The sequence below is a fragment of the Palaemon carinicauda genome, chromosome 14 (genome assembly GCF_036898095.1).
Source record: "Palaemon carinicauda isolate YSFRI2023 chromosome 14, ASM3689809v2, whole genome shotgun sequence".
Lineage (NCBI taxonomy): Eukaryota > Metazoa > Arthropoda > Malacostraca > Decapoda > Palaemonidae > Palaemon > Palaemon carinicauda.
The window spans coordinates 9,422,629-9,448,439 of NC_090738.1; the positions used below are offsets into that span (position 1 = coordinate 9,422,629).

At 45.1% G+C, this 25,811-nt stretch overlaps 1 protein-coding gene across 1 annotated transcript in view; it reads right to left on the reverse strand.

Moving 5' to 3' along the window:
• LOC137653415 (nuclear exosome regulator NRDE2-like) overlaps positions 1-25,811 on the reverse strand; it is a 162,823-nt gene that overhangs the window by 15,877 nt on the left and 121,135 nt on the right. Inside the window, exon 8 of the mRNA XM_068386781.1 lies at positions 14,649-14,772. Coding sequence (XP_068242882.1) covers positions 14,649-14,772 — 124 coding nt within the window. The remainder of the gene's footprint in view (positions 1-14,648; positions 14,773-25,811) is intronic.

A 25,811-nucleotide genomic window follows, 5' to 3' on the forward strand; every position in this document is an offset into this window, starting at 1 on the left:
TGTTAGCTTGCCAGAAGTAAAGGTGGTATGGACATTGTCCCAACACTCATTACCTGAAGGAAGAAGGAGGGAGATCGGATCCACCTCTCGGATGGGAGGCAAGGGCTTCTCCTCCAGAGCATATTGGAAAGCAAGCTCTGCAACCTTATTGACGCATGGAGTCACGGTGTTCTTGTCCATTAAGAACATTGTGAAAGAACTTTTATAAGGCGTCAACATGGTATTGGTGCAACCAATATCATTCAGAAACCTAGCCCAAACAGATTGGGCTTGTTCTTTTGGGAAAATGACAGTCTCTTTGGGGACCTTATCCAGCCGAACCAGAGCTTCCTCGGTAAGCCTGGCATAACCATGAAATGGAAATGCGAGACCAGGAGGAAAGAATTCAAAATCCTCTAGAGGACGAGTACCAAGACCTTCCAATGTTAACATCCCGTCTGAGAATGGGGAATGAAGAGCCATGCGCCAAGGGTTATTCTTGGTAAACGGCGGAAGCTTAGAGGCATCCGGGATGAGAGAGCTTTGAACTCGCTCCGGAGCACCTTGCTCTAATGCCCCAAGTCTCTGACCAATGTTAGAGAACATCGTGTCCATCTTGGCCTGCATTTCCGACACAATCTTAGATTGCATCTCCGACACGATGCGAAGCATGGCTGATTCGGAAAGGCCCGGGCTAGGAGCAGAAGTGGCGGATTGTACTCCCGGGTCGTGAGACTTAGAGGAGGAGCCGGAAGCGTTAGATGACGGGTTTGTATTTGACTTGGAACTATGGGAAGCCTTGTGGGGCTTACGAGCTTTTGGCAAAGTTCTAGATATAGACTTATCTTTGGGGGGAACCGGGTGTGATCGATGAGACGAATCACGGTCCCCAGAAAAACCATGGAAAGAAGAAAGATCAGATGAAGAAGAAAGAGCGGGGCTGAGGATAGGAATCTCAGCGCCGGTAACACCTGCCTCACTTACCACCCTACCTGCATCCGGATCATCCAACAACATAGGTTCAACATCCAAGTTCATGGAAGCAACATTGTCTTCCAGATCTCCGGGGGCATCCAACGGATCTTGTTCCTGGTCGATGAATCCCGCTATGGTGGCATCAATGTCGGCAATGATGGGTGCCGCAACATGCCTAGCCACAGCGGCTGAAGACTTGGCATTAGGGTAGATCATGGCACAGTAGTCTTCAGATAGGACGTAAGGCTGTTTAGATTTCACGTTTCGGGCAAATCCCCCAACCCACACTTTCAGTGTGGCCCGAGCTGCAGTCTTCTGCTCCGGGGATGCCTGAAATAATAGTGGGAATTACAGAAAGGCAGATTCCGGGCGGTCCTTCAAGACCATAGAAATCTTACTAAATAGTGTATATATACCAAAAAAGGTAAAATAATTAGAAAGACAACATAGCCAACGGGACTCACCGAATCAGATCCGAGGGTGGTGATGAGGTCAAAACAGACCATACAGTTATCAGGGTGCCAGACCACGATGTCCTCCAGCTGAACTCCGCAGAGGGCGTGAGACCTACATACAGTATGGCCACAAGGCTGATGAAGAACAGCCGCACAGGCCGTCGTCTGACAATGCACCATCTATAAAAAGAATAGTATATGAGAAACTGTAATTCTCTTAAGTAGGGTCCGGACCCGGGACTAAACATAAGTCTAACTTAAGACTAGAGCTTAACTGTAATACTCTTAAGTAGGGGTGGGTCCGGAGGACCCGGGCCTAAACATAAGTCTAACTTAAGACTAGAGTATAGCTATCCATTCCGGTCGAGCCGGGATCATAAAGAAGGATGCAACAAAGAATTAAGACACATGGTGTCTGATTTCCCGGAGCGAGGTTAAGCCCCGGGCCGGGAAATAAAAGTACATCCATAAACCAATACGTATAGGAACTCCGGGATAGTGATCTGTCATATATAATCCTATATAATCATAGGAACTGTTATAAATTAAGAGGGGGGCGGAACTGTAGATAAGAACCGCCAACAGAACCCAGAGGGTTTCGTATAACATAATAAAAGTGTGATAGGTGAATATAAAATAGGGTGCACCGGGATCCTACTCTGTTGACCGGTGGCCAACCCGTCTAGACAGAGACGAAACCGCCGGGACACCCGGAGGACAAAGTCCATAAACACTGAACTACCCCCTCTAAAAGGAGGGAAGGCAACGGTCCCCTAGGGGAGGGGGGAGAGAAGCCTAGCCACCAACCTAGCGAGAGGGAGAGCTTGGGGGAGGATCACGTGATACGGAGCAGCAGGGCTACCAACTGACGATCCCCAAACACTACCAAAACAGATCATACGGAGTAATAAGCACAAATATTCATTATATAAGAAATAGCGTTGAAAAATATATAAATATACACATAAAAAATTAGGGCAAGGCATGCAACATAATAAATAAATCCCAAAGGACAACAACCTGATGGCTTATATAATAAAAATTGCCGCCCAGTAACGAAGGTCGGCAAGCCATCTACGATACGTAACTTGATATCGGCCCTAAAGATGAACCACAAGGGTTCTAAACGCTAAATAATGAATATCCACAATAAAACATATAAAAAATTTTAACTAATAATAAAAATAATACACTTAGTAACACCGCGAGTGAAACTAAAAGCTCTCAAAACAGGAGTACCAACCGTAAGCAGAATCGAGCAAGACCGATATGATCGAAGAGAATAAACTCCTATAATTTAAATATTAAACGATCTAGATTGCTCAAAACACAGCAAAACATAGCTTGGTACTTAACTTAGACGGTGACTCCTGGGAAACCGATGTAGAAGCCATAATCCAGCGAAAAATAAGGCAAAACACGAGAGCACAAACAAGCGGGTTACCACACAGGCGTGCTAAAAAGGAGTTGGGTTCTGAGCGGATGCAGAGTTGGTGGTGCCGAGTGAGGTTGAACGGCTCTCCTCTTGGGGTCTTTGTCGTGGATGAATCTAAATAGTGCGGGACCTCTGGATTATACGCCCAATTTTATACCGACACCAATAGGTGAGCGAGCTAGTTAACCTAGCACTCCTTTACATTTTTTCTCTGGTATATTTAGCAGTAATTTACCTAAGAATAAGTGCTAATAGGAGCTTATTCACTGGCCGGCACAGGTTCAAGCCCAGAAATACCAATAATCCCTTTTCAAAATCTTTACGTTTTCATAGAATTTCATATTAAATATCAAATATTACTTAAAGATAATGCATGTACAGTATGAACCTCTTTTAATAATTTCTATTATTAGAATTTCTACGCGAAGGATTTACCACTAAATATTTTACATGTATTAGCTATAAAGTTGTCATGCTTACTTGTTTGTTTTTCATTACCGTGTTGTGCAGGGAGGGAAACAGAGAAAGATGGGTGCAAAGAAGTGAAAACGTAGGGCTGAGCGCAACAGTTCTAATCACGAATACTCAAAACTTTATCTAAATATCATGTGAATCTCTGAACTGCACATAGAGACTCAACTGTAGATTGCAAAAAGTTGTCTTTAATGGGTACCATAATGAGTATATTATTATTATTATTACTTGCTAAGCTACAACCCTCGTTGGAAAAGCAGGATGCTATAAGCCCAGGGGCTCCAACAGGGAAATAGCCCAGTGAGGAAAAGAAACAAGGAAAAAAATTTTCTTTAAGAAGAGTAACAACATTAAAAAAAATCTCCTATATAAACTATAAAAACTTCAACAAAACAAGAGAAAAAGAAACAAGACAGAACAGCCTGCCCGAGTGTACCCTCAAGCAAGAGAATTCTAACCCAAGACAATGGAAGACCATGGTACAGAGGATATGGCACTACCCAAGACTAGGGAACAATGGTTTGATTTTGGACTGTCCTTCTCCTAGAAGAGCTGCTGACCATAGCTAAAGAGTCACCTCTACCCTTAGCAAGAGGAAAGTGGCCACTGAACAATTACAGTGCAGTGACCCTTTGGGTGAATAAGAATTGTTTGGTAATCTCAGTGTTGTCAGGTGTATGAAGACAGAGGAGAATATGTAAAGAATAGGACGGACTATTCACTGTGTGTGTTTAGGTAAAAGGAAAATGAGCTGTAACCAGAGAGAAGGATCCAATGTAGTACTGTCTGGCCAGTCAAAAGACTGCATAACTCTCTAGCGGTAGTATCTCAATGGGTGGCTGCTGCCCTGGCCAACCTACTACCTATGTAATGTCTGGTGTTCCTCATGATAGTGTTCTTAGCCCACTTCTTCTCATACTATATATATACACACTGTTTGTGGTTTGGCCTAGAAAACAAGTTTGTTGTATAAGCAGATGATACTACTTTCTTTGAATCAATTACATCTCCTGAATGTAGATCTGGGGTTGCTGAATCCGAAAATAGAGATCTGGCTAAAATTAGTGCACTGCAAATTATGTGGTGTGACTTTGAATCCTAACAAAACTCAAGGTATAATTATAAGTAGGTTGAGGGCAGTGGCCCCTCAATATCCAGATCTCTGCATTGATAATACTTCTTTTAACTATATACAACTCATTTAAAATTTCAGGTGTGATTGATTGTAAATTTGCTTTAGAGGAACTAACTCGGCCTATTTATTTTTCAATTGCAAAAGTAGGCCTGTTAAGAAACTTTCTTAAGATGTTTGGTATTCAATCTATCCCGGAGAAATGCTTCAATTCTTTCAGTCTACCTTGTTTTGAATACTGTTCTATCTGGTTTTAAGCTGCTGTCTCTCATCTTAATTTGCAGGAAAAAAAATTGCTGTCTATTAAATTCCTTATTCCTGATCTAAATATTAATTTCTGGAACCATTGTTCAATCAGTTCTTTATGCATGTATAAGATTTTTCATAAATCTAAATCTGACTATCCACTAGATTCACATATTCCCAAACTGTACCATTCTGTACATAGCACTATACTGTAGTCCATTTCTTTTAGCGAGGCATATTTGCACCGACTCGCAGCGGTGCCCTTTTAGCTCAGAAAAGTTTCCTGATCGCTGATTGGTTGGATAAGATAATTCTAACCAATCAGCGATCAGGAAACTTTTCCGAGCTAAAAGGGCGCCATTGCGAGTCGGTGCAAATATGCCTCGCTAAAAGAAATGGACTATAGGTATGCTGTGAACTCCAAAAGTCTTGCTTTTTCCATCATAAGGCTCAACACTAGAGAGTATTCCCAAATTTTTATTCAGGCTGCGGCCAAATGAATGATTTCCCTTATAAGACAGTTGAATCAGTGGAACTTAAGAAGTTCAAACTCACAGTGAATGTTTTTAAGTTGAACAGGCCGACATGAGTCTCTTCATATTTTATATATGATAGATCTATTTTAACATTCTTACTCATCTTCAGACATTTAATACTGATTTTTCATTACTTCTAATGTAATTCAATCTTTTCCTTTCCTCACTGGGTTATTTATCCCCGTTGGAGCCTTTGGGCTTGTGACATCCGACTTATCCAACAAGGGTTGTAGTTTACATGGTAGTAGTAGTAGTAATAATAATTTTTGGGCTCAAGCCATGGCGTCCTGATGGAAGGTTCCTTTTTGGTAGCTTCCTTGGGTAAATAACTACTAAGATATACCCAGAGAATTTAACCACAGGTTATCACAGAATTCTAACTTCTGGAGCGAGTATCCTAAAGGTTTCCCTTTAAGACATCGTATATCAACAGGGGACGCATGTATTAACGCGCCACATAGCTATCTACACCCCGAACAGAGATAATGCTTCGGTGTGTAAAGGCGGAGAATAGCTGGGAGCCGTTCCATAGCTAATCTCATCCGTGGCTACTTTTGGTACTCGAGACGTAAACAAACGGGCGCCATTGCTTAAATGACGTCACGTCCGTCTTCATCCTTTGTACAGTAGCTCGCCTTACTTAGACGGATTTTCCCTGTGCTATATTTATCGCCTTGCATCTTTATTATGTCGCTACCTTCGGCCTCGCCTTCTTCTGGAAAGTTGAGTACAAGGTTCCAGTATTGTTTAGTTAAGCTCTGACCGTAAAGTAAATATTACTTTTCGAGATATTTGTTGTTTTGTGGCAGAGCTGTGCCTCTACCGGACCCGCCATTTTATGGCGTCGTTGTTGTTCTGCATGCCTTATTCAGTTAGCCACAACAATGCTTCCGGCCTTATTTACTAATCGATAACATTAGTTTATTTAGTCTTCATAGCTAGGAACTTTTATATCATGTTTTGACGCTTTTTATCGGTCATCGATTGACCTCATACCAGTTGGCTACTATAGCCCCCAGGCCAGAGTGCCTATATATCAGTGTTCATGCATGATTTTATTAGTGATCCTAGGCTAACTTATGAAGATAGTGGCATTATTTTACAATACTATTGACTGTGATGCAAGTGTTTTCGCCTTCAGGGACCATATAGGGGATAGGTTACTTAGTGTACCTTCCTAACCTAACCTACATGTAGGACCCCTATATGCTTCCTTCATCCCCCTGCCCTTGGCATTCCCTCTGCGTAGCCTTGCTTCCCTTACCATGTAAAGGGATCTAGCTCCTACCAGAGTATATTATCGCCTCTCAGTCCTCCCTAAGGGAATGAACCCCCCTTAGGGTTGCGCCTGAGAGTGAGGAACGGCTAGCCCTTCCTCTATGGCTAGGACTAGTCTACGACTGTCCTGCGATAGCGATATGTCTTCTATCCTTCCTAGTTCAGGGCGCTCAGCCCTGCTCTAGGTTAGGTTTTGGAAGGGTAATTCTGTTCCTTGCTGAAACTGTACCCATGCACCGTTTCAGTCAGGCTGCCTTTCCTTAGGTTAGGGAGTGTCCTCCCTTCCTTAGTGGCCGCTCTGGTACAGAACCCCTTTCATGGAAGACTCTTCTCTTCTCCCCTCCCCACCTATCGCTTGTATAGCCTAGCCTATACTTAGGTTTGTCTATACCCATCTGTCCCCTGTCCTACAACTCCTCCTTAGGGTGGAGTGATACAGCTACCTTGAGCTTCTGTGTGCAGTCCGCTTTGGTACATATACCCTTCATAGTGTCCTATGGGGTTTGCCACTGGATGTGTTCTGTATACAGGGGTCTCCCCCTCTTTGGGTGTCCCCTAGCCCTCCCTTGGGCTACCCTAGCTCCCGGTCCTCTGCGGCCCCTGCTTCTGGGTGATAGAGCCAGCCTCTATCATGGGTACACCCTCTCAGGGGGGGAATGTCTGGGAGTCCATGGCTGGACTTCTTACATCCCTCCCTCTGTCTCTTTCACTATCCGGGTGCCGGTCCCTTGCCGCCTACACTGTCGGCGATACCCACCTCCTACCTTGGTGACTCTCCCCATACCCCCATGGTCGCCAGCCCCCCGTGGGCCAGGGGACTGCCGACTTCCGCCGGCTTCCAGCCGATGGCTCTCCACCTTCCTCATAGCTTCGCCGTCCGCCTGCCGGTCGGCCACCGGAGTGCCGGCATCCACTGCCGGCAACCTGGTTATGCTATAACCATCCTTGTTCCTGTCACCAATCTGGCATCCTCCGACTGCCGGAGCCGCCGCTCCCTCTGCCGGCGTGCCGCCGTTGTGCCGGCGGCCACCACCCTGGTATTACTCTTGACTTATATCGTCTGTCCTAATGCCAGAAACTCTGCTGGAGCGGCCTCAGGCGTGCCGGAGGTCTGCCGGAACCCCCCGGAGGCGTCAAGACGACTTGCACCCCCTTCTACTAGCTATCATCTGAGTACTGATAGCCCTACACTGCAAACAGATGGCCTGTTTACGTTATTGGATCAGTACCTTGATACTGTTCTATTGGTAATCATGCTGTCCTTTTGCATTCTTCAGATTTCCAGCATGCTGCGTGTATCTTAGCGCGGCTGGTTGCCGGAAGCAGTTACCCTCGGGGATCCTTTAGCCCCCTAATTTGGGACTGAGTGGCCTCAGTCCCAAACTTACCCTTGGCAATTTCCATGGAATTCCATTGCCCTATGGACTTCCGCGGAATACTATCCTGTGCCTTCGGCCATCTCGGATTATCCAAGGATAAAGCTTGCGATAGCCAGCCGGGCGGGATGCACGGAGTATGTTTCTTTACTATTTCAACCTCTGAGCATCACACCCTTTATCAAGTTAAAATTAATGATTAATATTAACTTAGCTTAAGAGCCATTCTTATGACTCCCCCCATACTCATTTTCTCTTTCTTCCACAGGAGGAGCAGATGAAGTGTGACTTCGACTTCTGCGCTGTGAAACGCCCGCACTTCTACGGGCATACGGCTTGCAGGACTCACGCCCCTTGTGCTAACAAGAAAGGGGATTTGAAATTCTGGGACCCGCTGAACTGTACGGTCTGCCAGGCTCACATAGCTGATGCCTTCCATAACCCTCCCTCAGCGGAGGTCAGGGACATTTCTCGGGAGAAGCTACGCAAATGGGTGCGTGGCTTCCAGAAGAATGCCACCGGACCGTACCTGGCCACTGAAGAATTGAGGTCACTTCTGTTCCCAAAGGCCTCCCCTGATTCTGTGGTGCCCAAGGATTTGATCCCCACTGTCCAAATTACGGTGGAACCTGATGTAGTCATGGCCCAGTCCATGCACGAGTGCCGCCTAGATTCCGATGATGATGAACACATGTCGGATGTCTCGGAGGGTACGGAGAAGACCCTTATGGCTCAAGGAGCTGAAGATGATGAAGACCAGGTGGAATACGCCGAGTCGGAGCAAGAGGTTGCTCCTCCTTCCATCACCGCCCCTACTCCTACACCGACGGAAGTGTCTCTCCCGTCTACCTCCACGACCCCGGAACCCTTACCATCCACCCAAGAGATGCTCCGGTTGATTAAAGCCGTCATGGACGACAAGCTGAAGGAGAATCAGGAGTTCATCAGGTCCATGATAGGATCCAAAGAACCGAAGAAGATCTCGGTTAAGGATCTCCCCGCTTGCTCTCATGCCAACCCATGGAGGTATGCTGAGCATATGGTGATAGCGACCGGCAGAATCTTCGTCAGTGACAAGATCGGCTCGGTCCCCCTGGAAGACGTGGAGTTCTTCCCAAATTTTGAGGCCTACCCGGACTGTTACGTCCGACTTCGCTCTGAACCTGCCTCTAAAGAAGAGACCGAACCGAAAGAAGAGATAGTGTTCGATCTCGCGAAGGCCCAGGCTATGCTAGCCAACACGTTTAAAAGTAGGGGTTTTACCTGCTCTAAGCTTCCGGCCCTGAGCAAGAAGCACCCTACCTACGTCGTACCCGAGGATGCAGTCCTTCCATTCATGGAAAAGGCCTTCGCTGCGTGCCTCAAGGCTGTGGAAGAGGGAAAAGCCTGCCCTGCACTGGAGGAGTGCAGACCCTTCTCCATAGTCACTCCCCCCGACGCTCGACACTGGAAGGACATCCAGCTACTTTCGTGGTGGGAAAGCTAGATCCTGACGTCGCCGGACGTCAGTTTAATGAAGACCTCCCGAAACTCAACGATCACCTCCTTCGTCGGGAACAAGATACGAAGGAGAGGCTCGCAGCATCCATGTCCCACCAGGTCCAACTTGACATTATGGCCTGTGACACCAGAGTACCAGACCACTACATGGTACTTGCCAAATCCCACATGGCAACCCTGGTGAAGGACATGTACCACTTCATGAAGGCTCGGAGAGCCTGTCGTGAATTCGTGTTCGCAGGTGCCACTGTGAAACACGAACCCCGGAGACTGATTTCCTCCAACATCTGGGGCAAACACCTCTTTCCTTCTGACCTTGTGAAGGAGATCACCGACAAAGCCACCACGGAGAATAGGAACCTTCTCCACAAGTGGGGCATGTCAAAGAAGAGGAAATCCTCTCAGGACGACGGCCCTCAACCTAAGAGGAAATCTTCAAAACAGAAACCCCAGCAACGTCAACCAAGACGTCAGTTTCCGGGACCCGCTACCTCCCAAGTGGCAGCTCAGCCACAACAGACCTTTCAACTGGTCACCCAACCGGTATTGTCACAGTCACCGGTTTTCACCCCTGCTTTCGAGCAACAGACGACTACCTTTCGTCCCAAAGGTAGAGGCTCAAGCAGAGGTGCAGGCAGAGACGCGTCTCGCCGTCCCTCCAGAGGCAGAGGAGGAAAGGGAGCTAGCGGCCGAGGCAGCAAGCCCTCGGGACACCAGAAGCAATGAAGTGCTTCCGGTGGGAGGAAGACTCCGCCAATTCCAGGATCGTTGGACCTTCGATCCCTGGGCACACAGCATCGTCAAGAAGGGTCTAGGCTGGAGTTGGACTCAACCACCCCCAACATTCCAGCAATTCTTCCAACAATCAACCCCCCTTCTGGAAGAATATGTCCTAGATCTCTTGAACAAGAAGGTGATAAGGAAGGTAAAGTCCACCAGGTTCCAAGGGAGACTGTTTTGTGTCCCCAAGAAAGACTCCGACAAACTCAGAGTCATTCTGGACTTATCCCCCCTCAACAAGTTCATAGCGAACGACAAGTTCAAGATGCTGACTCTTCAACAGATAAGGACCCTTCTGCCTCGAGGTTCTTACACGGTCTCCATAGACCTGGCGGATGCCTACTGGCACGTTCCAATGAACCATCACGCTTCCTCCTACCTAGGATTTCGACTCCAAAGGAAAAGCTACGCCTTCAGGGCCATGCCCTTCGGCCTCAATGTGGCCCCTCGGATCTTCACAAAGCTGGCGGACGCCATAGTACAACAGCTCCGCCTCCGAGACATCCAGGTGATGGCCTACCTCGACGATTGGCTAGTTTGGGCTCCATCGCCCGAGGATTGTGTAAAATCCTGCAGCAAAGTCACCCAGTACCTAGAACACCTGGGATTCAAGATAAACGAGAAGAAATCTCGCCTCTCTCCAGCTCAGAAGTTCCAGTGGTTAGGAATCCAATGGAACCTTCAGTCACACCGCCTTTCCATTCCCCAGAAGAAAAGGAAGGAAATAGCAGGGTCTGTCAAGCGACTACTGAAATCCAAACGGATCTCAAGACGCCAGCAGGAACGAGTTCTAGGCTCTCTACAGTTCGCCTCAGTAACAAACCCAGTGCTTCGTGCACAGCTAAAGGATGCCGCGGGAGTCTGGAGACGTTCTGCATCCATCGCTCGAAGAGACCTCAAGAGACGGCTCCCAAACAGACTTCGACTTCTCCTCAAGCCGTGGTCGGAAGCAAAGGCCCTGAAAAGGTCCATTCCTCTTCAACACCCACCTCCATCACTCAACATCCACACGGACGCTTCGCTGGAGGGTTGGGGAGGTCACTCCCACCAAAAACAGACTCAAGGCACATGGTCTCCCCTGTTCAAGACGTTCCACATCAACATCTTGGAGGCCATGGCGGTCCTTCTAACTCTGAAGAAACTATCCCCGCCTCCCTCGATCCATATTCGTCTAACCCTAGACAACTCGGTGGTAGTTCGATGTCTCAATCGCCAAGGCTCAAGATCGCCCCAGATAAATCAGGTGCTTCTCCCAATCTTCCGTCTGGCAGAGAAGAAGAAGTGGCACCTGTCTGCAGTTCACCTACAAGGATTCCGCAACGTGACAGCGGATGCTCTATCTCGGACAAACCCGATAGAGTCGGAATGGTCTCTAGACGCAAGATCATTCTCCTTCATCTCTCACCAAGTCCCAGAACTTCAGATAGATCTCTTCGCAACGAGCGACAACAATCAACTTCCTCGGTATGTGGCCCCGTACGAGGACCCCAAGGCAGAAGCAGTGGATGCCATGTCACTGGACTGGAACAGATGGTCCAAGATCTACCTGTTCCCTCCCACCAACCTTCTGCTGAAAGACCTCTCCAAGCTGAGAACCTTCAAAGGGACAGCGGCCCTAGTGGCTCCCAAGTGGCCCCGGAGCAACTGGTACCCCCTGGTCCTGGAGCTGCAGCCCAAGCTGATCCCTCTCCCAGGCCCAGTTCTCTCCCAACAAGTACAGAAGTCGACTGTCTTCGCTTCATCATCGAAAATCAAGGACCTTCATCTCATGATTTTCTCTCCCTAGCCGCAAAGAAGAGGTTTGGGATCTCGAAGAAAAGTCTAGACTTCCTCGAGGAATACAAGACCGAATCCACAAGACGGCAATACGAATCATCTTGGAGAAAATGGGTCTCCTTCGTCAAGACAAAAAATCCTAAGGAAATCACAATTGATTTCTGCATGTCCTTCTTCATTCACCTTCATGGACAGGGATTAGCAGCCAATACGATTTCAACTTGCAAATCGGCCTTGACTAGACCAATATTGTATGTCTTCCAAATTGATCTGTCCAGCGACATCTTCAATAAACTACCGAAAGCATGCGCTCGTCTACGCCCAGCACCCCCACCGAAACCGATCTCCTGGTCATTGGACAAGGTGCTCCATTTCGCCTCCAACTTGGATAATGATTCATGCCCTCTCAAGGATCTGACTCAGAAAGTTATATTTCTCTTTGCTCTTGCCTCAGGAGCCTGAGTCAGCGAAATAGTGGCATTATCAAGAGAAGAGGGTCACATCCTGTTTACTGATTCAGGAGACATTACCCTCTCCCCGGATCCGACGTTTCTCGCCAAAAATGAATTACCCACCAAAAGATGGGGCCCCTGGAGAATATGCCCCCTGGAGAATATGCCCCCTGAAGGAAGATGCCTCTTTATGCCCAGTAGAGAGCCTCAAGGTCTATCTTCGCAGAACTTCGAACTTTGGTGGAGGCCAACTCTTCAAAGGAGAAACATCGGGCAGCGACCTGTCACTGAAACAATTAAGAGCGAAAATCACCTACTTCATTCGCAGAGTGGATCCCGACATTACACCCGCCGGTCACGATCCTAGGAAAGTTGCATCGTCTCTGAATTTCTTTCAGAGTATGGACTTCGAAAGCCTTAAAAGCTTCACAGGCTGGAAGTCCTCGCGCATTTTCTTCAAACATTATGCGAAACAAGTGCACGAAGTCAAACATTTTGTGGTAGCCGCAGGTAGTGTTATGAAACCTGCACCTAACTCTGCATAGAACAGTGAGTTACTTGGGACTCTAACTCTTCGGGTGCCTATGTTGACCCTCGAGCGATACATAGTGATGTCGAAAACACTTAGTGCTTTTTATAACTGTTCTTATCCCAGGTGAAATGTCATAGTTGTCACACAAGTGCCGCATGCCTTGAGCATGATGTGTTTTAATTAAGGACTAACGTTCCTCGTGAACGAGTGCCTACTAATAAATTTGAAATTCCCTTTCAGATTCAAGAGCAAGTCTTTATTACTATGTACATTGTAATTACTGTAAATGAACTTTACTTATTGCTGCAATTCATTTAATTTCTGCAACTGTGAAATAAAATTTCTAATTTATTACTTGTGCGTCTCAATCTGCTCCTACTTACTATGAAATACATGCCTGTCATAGTTTTATTATCCCCTTTCCTTATGGTTCATGGAGATTTTAAGGTCCTAACCCTTAATTTATATTCACTCTTACAACATAATATTCCAATACGAATACTTACTCTTCATACCCTGGAGACGAAACCAACCTTCTCAGCACACAGTGTCCAACCACCACTTGTCTGCCTTCCAGAATGTTCCGATACGAATGCCAACCATTCAGTCTCGTCTCCAAGTTCTTCAGGTTCTTCTAACAGGGTGAATAGCCCTTCAATAATCACTTTGACGTCGGCATGGCCCGTGGGAACTTCAATGCCAAGGGGGGCAGGAAGATTCTTCCCTACGGTTCTTTATTAAGATTACTATGCTATTTTGTTCAAAGCCCTTGGCACTTACCAATGGGGAAAATCTACCACGATATATTGATTCTCTGGTATTCTTCCATCAGGACGCCATGGCTTGAGCCCAAAAAACGGATTTTGAGCGAAGCAAAAAATCTATTTTTGGGTGAGATAGCCATGGCGTCCTGATGGACCCTCCCTGCTACTTCGTCCAGTTTTTAGGTCCCACCCTGCTCTGCTGTATCATGGTGATCGGCAAGCAACTGGCTTCAGGATGAAGACGGACGTGACGTCATTTAAGCAATGGCGCCCGTTTGTTTACGTCTCGAGTACCAAAAGTAGCCACGGATGAGATTAGCTATGGAACGGCTCCCAGCTATTCTCCGCCTTTACACACCGAAGCATTATCTCTGTTCGGGGTGTAGATAGCTATGTGGCGCGTTAATACATGCGTCCCCTGTTGATATACGATGTCTTAAAGGGAAACCTTTAGGATACTCGCTCCAGAAGTTAGAATTCTGTGATAACCTGTGGTTAAATTCTCTGGGAATATCTTAGTAGTTATTTACCCAAGGAAGCTACCAAAAAGGAACCTTCCATCAGGACGCCATGGCTATCTCACCCAAAAATAGATTTTTCGCTTCGCTCAAAATCCGTTTATATTACTTCAAGTTACCCAGCCTGCCTCAATCCTCCTGCAAGCAGTACGTTAAAAGTTAAAGTGAGGGCTGCTCCACCTGTCGAGTGGGCGGGGCCACTAGCAGCCACCCGACAAGCAGCTATGTTTACCTCATTTAAAAGCTTAACAGCTGAGTCATACTTCTATTATAGGACTTAAATTTGTACAGTTAGGAATTATACAAAACACTATTTTACTGTTGTCTACAGTGTGATACGTGAGACAAACTCTTAGTTTTAATGAGTTCAAGAAAGGAAAAAGACAAAAATAGCAAGCTGATAACTGAAGACCAGATGTTAAATAAAATCCATGGCATACCTTCATCAGCCTTTTTAACTAAAGTAACAGTCCTTTGTATGTGGGGCAGCAACCGACATAAGGACATCAAAATTGATGGGTTTTGGGAAACTATATCTGGACAACTAAGGAGGTCTCGCCAAGTCTGAAAAAGATTAATGAATGTCATAAGGTCGTCAAAAAAGGAGAAATTTCATAAATAAAAACCACACTAATAACATTCCATGTGATGTACAGAACAGCACTTGAAAATTATTGTAAGACGTAGAAACCAACATAAGGTCAGGTAAAACGGTGTAAAATGGGTTCTACTTTTGTATTTAATACTTAACCCTTTTACCCCCAGGCTCTTTGGAAATTTCCAACCCTTAACCCCCAAGGGGTTATTTTTTTCCCAGCACATTTTGCAGAATATTTTTTTTAAATTGCTCTAATAGCCTTAATTTTTGTCATAGAGAGGTCAGGTTGGTCTCATTCTCTTGGAAAATGCCTGAATTTTCTCAAAAAATTATCAAAAATATGAAAAAAAAAATGATTATAGCATTTTTTTGCAAGGACGTACCGGTACGTCCATGGGGGTAAAGGGATGGCTTTTGTGAAACGTACCAGTACGTCCTTTGGGGGTAAAAGGGTTAAGCATGAGCAACATAATCAGAACAGATGTATGTCAAACGAACTTAATAAGAGTATTACTATAATTCAATATTTAAAGAATTTAATAGAAGATAAAAGTGATGAAAAACAGAAATAAAATTACAATCCAATACAGGATCATTCAATGGAATTTTTGTTTTCATACGCCTGAACTTAATCTGACACTTTTTCAAAGTTCGTATAAATATCTTTCCCAAGATCTTTCACTTAAAAACTATGAAAAGTAGCTCTATTTCAGTTTTTTCTAAACAATTCCAAAAATTCCACTGGAAAATATAGTAAATTACTAAATATATATCTACAGGTACTGTATTTCACAATCATTTCACAATAGTTTTAATTAAACGATACTTGAAAAATCAGGACTTTTCTATCCAGAGATATTAAATTAACTCATTGTTCAATAAAACAGTAGCAAAGTTTCAACATATTGCACAATGCTCCCTTCTAAAGCTATCCAAAGCCAAATGAAGAAAAAATACTATATACTGTACTTTAGGAGCAATTTATTCCAGAAAACCATGTGACTAGACATACAGAGCTAAATAGATGGTAAAACAAACAATTTATTGGATATTCTCATTTCTTGACTATATCATGAAATAGGACTTTAAAGAGGAAAGGCTACCTCAAAAGGGGACATCCATTCATTACAAGGACGCAGTACTGTAAATACAAAGATATAGTATTGTAATTCCCATCAAGATACAATTAACTTAGGATAACAAGCAGAAAAACTTGGAAGAAACCTAATAAAACAATTTTCCCCAGGAAAAGCAAAGACTACTGTACTTAAAGCATGAAAAATATTTCAGTATAGAAAAAAAAAGTTCATAACTCCACATCTATACCTTAATAATGCTCTTTTTCCTTTTAAAGATTGGATAGATGGAAACCTTTTTCACATGTAACAGAAGTGCATACGAAATAAATGGACCAGAAATTATTTTGAAGCTTTGTTCCTCAATGAGTTATTTTTCATTTAATAAATCCAGTCAAAATCAGAATTGTTCTTTACTATTATTACAATTATACTAAATAGACTATTGAACAAAAGCAAAGCCCCAGAGTTACGTACTTCAGAATCAATACTGAATGAAATGTAAGAATTTGCCCCATATGTCCCCTCCGTACTGGATTAACCATTCAGTGAGAAACTGTCACAAGAGCACTTTTTGGAGGGAGCAATATACTGTAGATGATCCTAAAAAAAATTTTACACTTCCATCCTGGTCACACTGTGTGGCTACTATACAGTAGTATGACAAATTTATAAGTAATTTATATTTTTCCTAACGATAAAAACCTGGAGCTATTTATAGGGATACTACTTTCGGCATAGCTGAAAGATAAGCCATAAGACTTTTAGCCAGAGATAACTACCTCAACCGCTAGTTAGCAGGAGGGGTGGGGGTAGCCGGCTACTCCGCTCACTCACACACCTGGGCTGAGCACCCACTTTGCTTGCCGGTAAGTCTTTCTTGGGGGACAGGTGCTGGCGGGCCAATTTGTATAAATACCTCCCGTTTTGTATCTTTAGGAAAAATACAAATTACTTCCAAATTTTGTCTCATTTTCTGTCACTCTATCTATAGGGAAAACTTACCTCTTAGGAGAGTGGAAGTCTGTATCAACTGGGTTTTGACAATGACCCAGAGTTTTCACCTTACAATATAGATTGTAACTGGTAGAAACCCTTACATCGCTATATATACTATATATTGTGCTATGCACGAATGGCAGTCTCCACAAGCTGTGTGCTCGTGATAATAGCAATATGACTGGTCTAGCTATGAGTTCTCCGAGTCATAGGGAATCTTTGACAGTTCCTTAGACATTACTCAATCCCCCTTCACTAGAGGTATTGGGGACGCAACAAGTATTATTTCCATACTAAGTTACACAAGGGAAATGGTTCTTACCTGCAAAAAGGTGACCCAAGCTGTGGTGAGGACCCTGGTGCTGATTCCTCAAGAGAGGGGAGGGTGAAAAAAGGAAGAAAGGAAGCCAGTCATTCTTACTCATTCACCCCAGACTAATCCCGGGTAACCTTAGCCCTCAACTCTCTGCTACTTGCCCAATAAGGAGCTTAAGGTGTTTAAACCATTTGTTGTGCAGTCACCACAGGACCAATGGAAAGGGTTTCCATGCTCCTGTGGGTCACGTCTTGCAGGTAGTAGGCAGTGAATGTCATCTGACGCTTCCACGTGGCCGCTTGCATTACCTACTTCACAGAGTAGTTCTTTTTGAATGCCAGGGATGTTGCAATGCCCCTGATGTCATAAGCTCTAGGTTATCATGGTGGAAGAGGGTCGGGATTGATTGCTGGGTCAGTGACCTAGTGAACACAAGACGAGATGGTGTTTTCCGTGACCCTCCTCTTGACCTTCCCCCTATGCTGACAAAGAGTGCTGACACACAAGGGCCAGATGCTACTGTTCTCTTGAGGTGATATCTCAGACTCCTCACTGGACAAAGTACCAGTTGGTCTGGGTCATCGGTTACATAACAAAGATTCTCAATCCGGAAGAACCCGAATCTAAGATCCGCTACTCAAGGATTCTGAGTCTTAGCAATAAACTCAGGGACGAAGCTGAGAATTACCTCTTCCCAACCCTTGAATGGGCGATGTTGTAGGAAAGACCATGCAGTTCACTAACTCTTTAGGCAGAAGCCAGAGTAAGTATGAACACTGTCTTCAGAGTAAGGTGGCGATCTGTTGCCTGGCTTAATGCTTCATAGGGGGCCCCCTTTAGAGACTGTAGGACACAAACCACATTCCAAGAAGGAGGTCTATCTTCCGACTGGGGACAGGCAATCTCATAACTTCGAATGAGGAGAGAAAGTTCCAGCAAGGAGGAAATATTTACTCCCTCCAGTTTAATGGCCAAACTCAAGGCTGAGCAGTAGCCTTTCACTACCAAAACTAAGAGAAGCATTTCTTCCCAAAGGTATACAAGAAACTCCGCTATTTTTGGAATAGTGGCATCGAGGGGAGAGATACACCTTCCACAACAACCACAGTAGACAGTCCACTTAGCCTGGTACACTGAAGCCTAAGATTGTCTGAGGTGTCCAGCCATCCTTTTTGCAGCTTGTTGCAAAAATCCTCACTGAGAAGATGAGTGACAAGTAGCTTGCAATTCACAAGCAGCTGGTGAGTCATGAGCAGCTGGCTAGTCACACGTAGCTGGCGAGTCACGCGCAGCTGACAAGTGACAAACACCTGACGTGTGACGAGAGACCAAAGGCTCATCACGACGGTCCTTGACAGGACTGAAAAAAACATCTCCTTACCGCAGGGGGGGAGAATGTCCAGGGTGATGAGGAGTGATGAACTCTGAAGCCTGACGAACCCCGAAAGGGAAACGTCTGAGTGGTTTCTCCGAAAAGAGAAACTGGTCTTACAGAGCCAGAGGCAACACATGTTGGTCTCTGGAAGTTCTCAGGAACAGAGACACACTGGGGGTTCTCACTCGCAAACGAGAGGTGACCACCCAAAAGAGGGACTCACCTCAGACATTGCTCCACCTCCAGTGGAAGAACGGTGGCAATAAAAACTACGTAAATATCCCTTTCAACTTATGCTAATGATGTATTTTATTTAGGTAACACTGGCGTAGATGCAAAATTATAAAATAATACAGAAAGGGGCGGGTAGCACCGTCTTTGGCGTCAGCAGTAGACGACAAAGCAGATAGAGCAGCAGCAACAACACTGGGGTCGTATGGGGCTGTGCTCAAAGAAGGATCCACTTCTGAGGAGGCAGGAATTTGCTTCCTCTCAGCACCCAGTTGGAGGAGCTCAAGTAAAGTCTCCATCGACGGGGAACTAACCAAACCTGAAATACGTCAAAGAAAGAGCAGGTGCTCTCCAGGGAGGGGGGCAGAACTGTTTCTCCAGGGGAAGCAGTAGAGTCCCTCAATCCCAGAGGTTGACCTGGAGTTAAGCGGTCCATGCTACTACTCGGTCGTTCCCCAGGGGAGACTGATCGAGCAGGAGCTTCGGGAAGAGATCGGTGTGTCAAAGAAGTCCGAAACTCTTCAACTTCGAGGAAGACCCCGAAGGCAAAGAATCTCTCTTGGACATCTTTTTGCACCTACACCCAAACCTCTGTCACTGGGAGGCAGACTACTCCCGGCACTCAGGACAAGTGTTCTCCCGATCACACCGCCGGCCTCTACAGGACAGACACAGGTGGTGCGGGTCCGTCCCCATGGAGGACATAAAGATACAGTAGGAGTGGAAAGAATTACCAGTTTTAAAGAATTATTTCAAGTCAAATGACAAGTCAAGACAATGGAGGGAGAGAGCGGAAACATCTGCAGTCTACCCAAGCCAAAAGCAAAGTGGGTGGTCAGCCCAGGTGTGTGAGTGAGCGGGATAGCTGGCTATCCCCCAACCCCTCCCGTTAACTAGTGGTTGGAGTAGTTATCCCTCGCTAAGTCTTATGGCTCGTTTTTCAGCTACGCTGAAATTAATATCCTTAAAAATAGAGAGGGTTTGTATAGTGATGGAACAAATGGAATTTAATTTTAGGACAAGTATAGGTTTAGTCAATTAAAGTTAAATTAATATTATATATCACTGAGTGCCGTGTTATAAAAAAATAGTTGACGCACAAGTTCAGAGGGAACTTTGTGAAATGCAAAGTTAAAAAACCTAAGCTACTCAAAAATTTGTGCTAACAACAAATCTGATGAAATAGCATGAAAATGACAATCACTGATCTTGAATACAAAATAATAAAAACCAAACTAAGATTACAATAAGAAAATTAATATCATTCTTCAAATTTTATTTCGCTTACAAAAAATAAATATCTAAAAGAAGACATGTATCTTAGTTATAGGTACTGCATATGCTAAAACGGATTTTCAGCGAAGCAAAAAATCTATTTTTGGGTGAGATAGCCATGTCGTCCTGATGGAAGGTTCCTATAGGTAGCTTCCTAGGGTATATTTGACTACAGTGATATTCCCAGAGAATTTACCTTTAGGTCTCCAAAATTTATCTCCTGGCGCAAATATCCTTAAAATTTCTCTCAAGGATATCGCATAATATCAGGGGATGTATATCTTGATATGACACATAGCAATCTTTACCCCGAATAGCGTTTTCACTTCTAAGGGGGAAAGTGGCAAAAATAGAAGAGTAGAAGGGGAACCGTTATCAAGGTACCCTTCCTCCGTTACTACCTTGAGTGTTTAGATGGCGCCATCGTCGCCGCCATGTTTTATTCCTTGTAGCGTTGAGCAAGGTGCTACAGATATAGTAGTTTTGGGAGGGATCCTGCCAAGGCCTTTTCTATAAAAAGGAGGGCGGGTCCATCAGGACGACATGGCTATCTCACCCAAAAATAGATTTTTTGCTTCGCTCAAAATCCGTTTTTTGGGCTCAGGCCATGTCATCCTGATGGAAGATTACCAGAGCATTATTTAGAAAGTACTGTATCTGTGGATTTTCCAAATGTACCTTAACCTCAGGACAATATTTCCTTGGTCATTAGACCACAGAGACATATGGTGTTACCGTTATACGTCATTACTTCTAATCATGTACTATGTTAGTGCTTCCTGGCCCCTGCAGGGAAGAGTCATACTAGACTTAGGAAAAAGTCTCGAGGTTTGCATATAACATATGAACAAACCTAGCAACAAGAGCATACAGGTCTCACTGTATGCCAAGCCAGTCAAAGTTTGTACTCTAATACAAACAAAAGTTTATATGAGCCAACATAGCCTTCGGAGCATAAAGGATTTGCTGTATGCAAAATCAGACAAGTTTGTACCCGTGTAGGAACAAAGTATACGTAGGCAGAGAAGGTTGTACTCAAGTTAGAACAAAGTTATCCATTTTGTTCACATGTCCATATGCAGATTATTAAGGGTTGAATAATACTCTTGCATATCTTTATTAATTCAAATTTGGGGCGAAATAAGACGCAAATACCAATCAATCATTTATTGGTAATAAATAAATAGCAATTCAACATACATAACATAGCGTTAGTATAATGCTAAAGAATACAAAAGAAACATATCTAAAACAGACAAAACCAGAAATGATTATTTTCACCTGAAAGGAAACATAATTATTACCACGAAACTGAAAATTTAATAATTTTCTAATATGCATTTCTATGAATGACTGTCTCTTTACACTGTGTAAAAACACACGGCACAAGTTTTATCTCTATGTTTCTTCACTTTTAATAACTGGAACAGTCCACAGTACCACCTTGGTGGCACTTATCTTTATGTTGCACACTAAGTGTCAACACTTTCACCCGATTCTCAACAGTCCCAATCAATTCACTGTTCCTGGCAGCACTAAGCGACAGGCTTTAGCACACTACCTGCCGCCACCACATACTGTTTCAACTCTTGCACTTGCTTCGTGTAGTACTTAAGAAATACTCTGGATGACTTCCATCCATTATACGAGCGAAAACGCTCAAAGTCCATGTATTAGAAAAAGTTCAATGACGAAGCAATTTTTCTGGGATCATGACCTGCGGATGTACTGTCTGGATCCACTCTGCGAATGAAATAGGTGATCTTCGCCCTTAGTTGTTTTAGGGATAAGTTTGACACCGAGGTTTCTCCTTTAAAGAGCTGTCCTCCCCTGAAGTCTGAAGTTCTACGAAGATAGACCGTTAGACACTCCACTGGACACAGCAAGACATCTTCCTTCAGAGGGCAGATTCTCCAGGGACCCCACCTTTTGGTAGGTAGCTTGTTCTTGGCGAGAAACGTTGGGTCAGGAAAGAGATTCAGTTCTCCCACTTCTGTGAACTGAATATGGCCCTCATCTCTAGAAAGGGCCACTATTTCACTAACTCTGGCCCCCGAGGCTAGAGCATACAAAAATATAACTTTCTGGGTTAAGTCTTTTGGAGAGCAATCTTCATTGTTCACTGTTGAGGCAAACTGTAGGACCTTATCCAAGGACCATGAAATGGGCTTCGGAGGTGCTGCAGGCCTAAGTCTAGCGCAAGCCTTAGGGATCTTGTTAAAGATTTTATTGGATAAGTCTACTTAAAAGGCATAAAGCAGAGGTCTAGTCAAGGCTGATTTACACGTTGTTATCGTGTTGGCTGCTAAACCTTGTCCATGAAGGTTAATAAAGAAGGATAAACAGAAATCTGTTGAGATCTCTTTTGGTCTTCTTGCTTTGACGAAAGCAACCCACTTCTTCCAAGACGACTCATATTGTTTTCAGGTAGATTTAGACTTATATTCTTCTAAGAAGTCTATAGTGTCTCTTGAGATCCCAAACCTTTTCTTAACTACTGAGGAGAGAAAATCATGAGATGAAGCGAAGACAGTTGACTTCTGTACTTCTTGAGTAAGTACTGGGTCCGGCAGAGGGACCAGCCTCAGATGCAATTCCAATACTAGAGAGAACCAATTGCTCTTCGGCCACTTGGGAGCCACTAGAGCTGTCGTTCCCTGAAAGGATCTCAGCTTGTTGAGGACCCTCAACAGGAGGTTGGTTGGAGGGAACAAGTAAATGCAGGTCCATCTGTTCCAGTCGAGGGACATGGCATCCACCCCCTGCGCTAGCGGGTCCTCGTATGGGGCCACATAATGAGGTAGTTTTTTGTTGTCGCTCGTCACGAAGAGGTCAATCTGCAGTCCTGGGACTTGACGTAAGATGAAGGAGAATGATCTTACATCTAGGGACCATTCTGCCTCTATCAGCGAGAGCCTGGATAGAGCATCCGCCGTCACATTGCGGAATCCTTGAAGGTGAACTGCTGATAAGTGCCATCTCTTCTTCTCCGCCAAGCGGAAGATGGCCAATATCACTTGGTTGATTTGAGGTGATCTCAAACTCTGATGATTCAAACTTTTCACTATCACCTCGCTGTCCAGAATTAGTCTTATGTGGACTGAATGGCGAGGAGACAATTTCTTCAGAGTGAGAAAGACTGCCATGGCTTCCAAAACATTGATATGGAAGGTCTTGAATAGAGAGGACCAAGTCCCTTGGACTTTCCGTTGGTGACAGTGACCTCCCCATCCTTCCTTTGATGTGTCCGTGTGGATGCTGACTGAAGGTAGAGGTGGTTGTAATGGCACAGACCTCTTCAGGTTCTTGGCCTTCGACCATGGCTTGAGAAGTGATCGTAGTCGAGTCGGCATCGGTCTTCTTAGATCTCTTCGAGCGTTTGATGCGTATCTTCTCCAGACTCCTGACGCATCTTTTAGCTGTGCTCTTAGCATCGGATCTGTCACTGATGCAAACTGAAGGGAGCCCAGCACTCTCTCCTGTTGGCGTCTTGATATCCTGTTGGATTTCAGTAGTTTCTTGACAGATCCCGCTATCTCTCTCCTCTTCTTTGGTGGAATGGAAAGACGGTGTGACTTTACGTTCCAATGTATTCCTAGCCATTGAAACTCCTGAGCTGGAGATAGTTGAGACTTTTTATCGTTGATCTTGAATCCCAGATGTTCCAGGAACTGGATCACTTTCTTTGATGTATGCATGCACTCCGTCTCGGATGCAGCCCACACCAGCCAGTCGTCCAGGTAGCCTACCACCTGGACACCTTCTAGGCGTAGTTGTTGAACGACTGCATCTGCAAGCTTTGTAAAGATCCTTGGGGATATGTTTAGTCCGAAGGGCATGGCTCTGAAGACGTATTTCTTCTTCTGTAGCCTGAATCCTAGGTAGGAGGAGAGTGGGCGACTGATTGGAATATGCCAATAGATATCTGCCATTTCTATGGAGACTGTGTATGCCCGTTTTGGCAGCAGGGTCCTTATGTGTTGAAGAGTTAACATCCTGAACTTGTAGTTTTCTATGAACTTGTTGAGTGGCGACAAGTCCAGAATGACTCTGAGTTTGTCTGAGTCCTTATCACCCGTTTGCTCAAGAATTCTCGGGTATATTCTTCCAGGACAGGGGTGGAGTGTTGGAAGAATTGAGGGAATGATGGTGGAGCTGTCCTCCAGCTCCATCCTAGTCCGTTCTTGATTAGGCTGTGGGCCCGGGGATCGAAGGTCCAGCGATACCAAAATTTTTGTAGTCGTCCTCCTACCGGAAGCATCTCATTGCTTCGGTTGTCCGGAGGACTTGCCTCCTTGACCGCGTCCTCTCCTACCCCCTCTTCCTCTTGAGGGATGTCTAGAGGAGCCTCTATTCGACACTCTACCTTTAGGGTGAAAGGTAGCGGTCTGCCTCTCATAGGCAGGAGTGAAGGCTGGTGACTGGGTCACCATCTGCTGAGGCACCATCTGGTAGGTGGGTTGGGGTTGTGCCACCATCTGGGGCACCGCAGTCATTGGAACTGCGGAAAGTTGTTGTTGTTGTTGTTTCCTGACAGGGCGAGAGGGCAACCTAGGTCTCTTTGTCTTCCTTTTTGGTTGGGGACCCTCATCCAGGGAAGACTTCCTCTTCGCCAACATGCCCCACTTTTGGAGAAGATTCCTGTTCTCCGTGGCAGTCTTGTCAACTACTTCTTTGACCACTTCACTCGGGAAGAGGTCTTTTCCCCAGATATTGGAAGCTATCAGCTTCCTGGGTTCGTGTTTCACAGTAGACGAAGCAAACACGAACTCCCTACATGCTTCTCTGGCCCTAACAAAACCGTATAGGTCCTTGACCAGCGTTACCAAATGTGATTTGGCCACGACCATGAACATGTCTGGGGATCTATTATCGCTTGCCATTGCCTCCAAGGTAATCTGGAGGGACAGGAATGTGGCAAGCCTTTCCTTTGTCTCTTGCTCCCTATGCAAGAGAAAGTCAGACAACTTAGGGAGATTCTCGCTGAACTGGCGTCCAGCAATATCCGCCTCCGACTTCCCAACTGAGAAGGTAAGATGTATTTCTTTCCAGTCTTTGTCATCCGTAGGCAGAGCTAGGGATAAAGGTCTACACTCCTCAGGTGTAGGGCAAAGTTTCCCAGCTTCTACTGCCTTCATAACTGCCTTAGACCCTTTTTCCGCAAAGGGAAAGACCAGTTTAGCTAGAGCAAGAAAAGAATGGTGTTTCTTACTCAGTGCTGGCACTTTAGAATTAGTGAAGCCCCTGTCTTTCAGACTGCTTGCCATTAAAGCTTGAGCTTTCCCATGGTCAAGAACTATGACCTCTTTCGGCTCTGTCTCCTCCTTGGACACAGGTTCCGCCTTCAGACGGACGAAGCAGTCTGGGTACGACTCAAAGCTGGGCCAAAAGTCGATATCCTCAATGAGGACGGCTCCCAGATTCTCTGAAATGAATATCTTCCCGTTTGTAATTAGCATGTACTTTCCATTTCTCCAAGGGTTTACTTCGGAAAATGAAGGAAGATCCTTCACATTGAGTCTCTTGTGAGACCCACGGGATGCTGCAAGATGGTGCATCTCTTTCCTCAGTGCAGCGTCCCTTTCTTCGTTTTGCTTACGAAGACTCTCCATCATTGACATGAGACTAGCCAGGTGTTTTCCCATTTCGTCAGATGGAGGAGCAAAAGACATAGAGGGCACTGGTTCTGGGGCTGGAACAGACGAAATGGACTCCGATTTGACGTCATCCTCT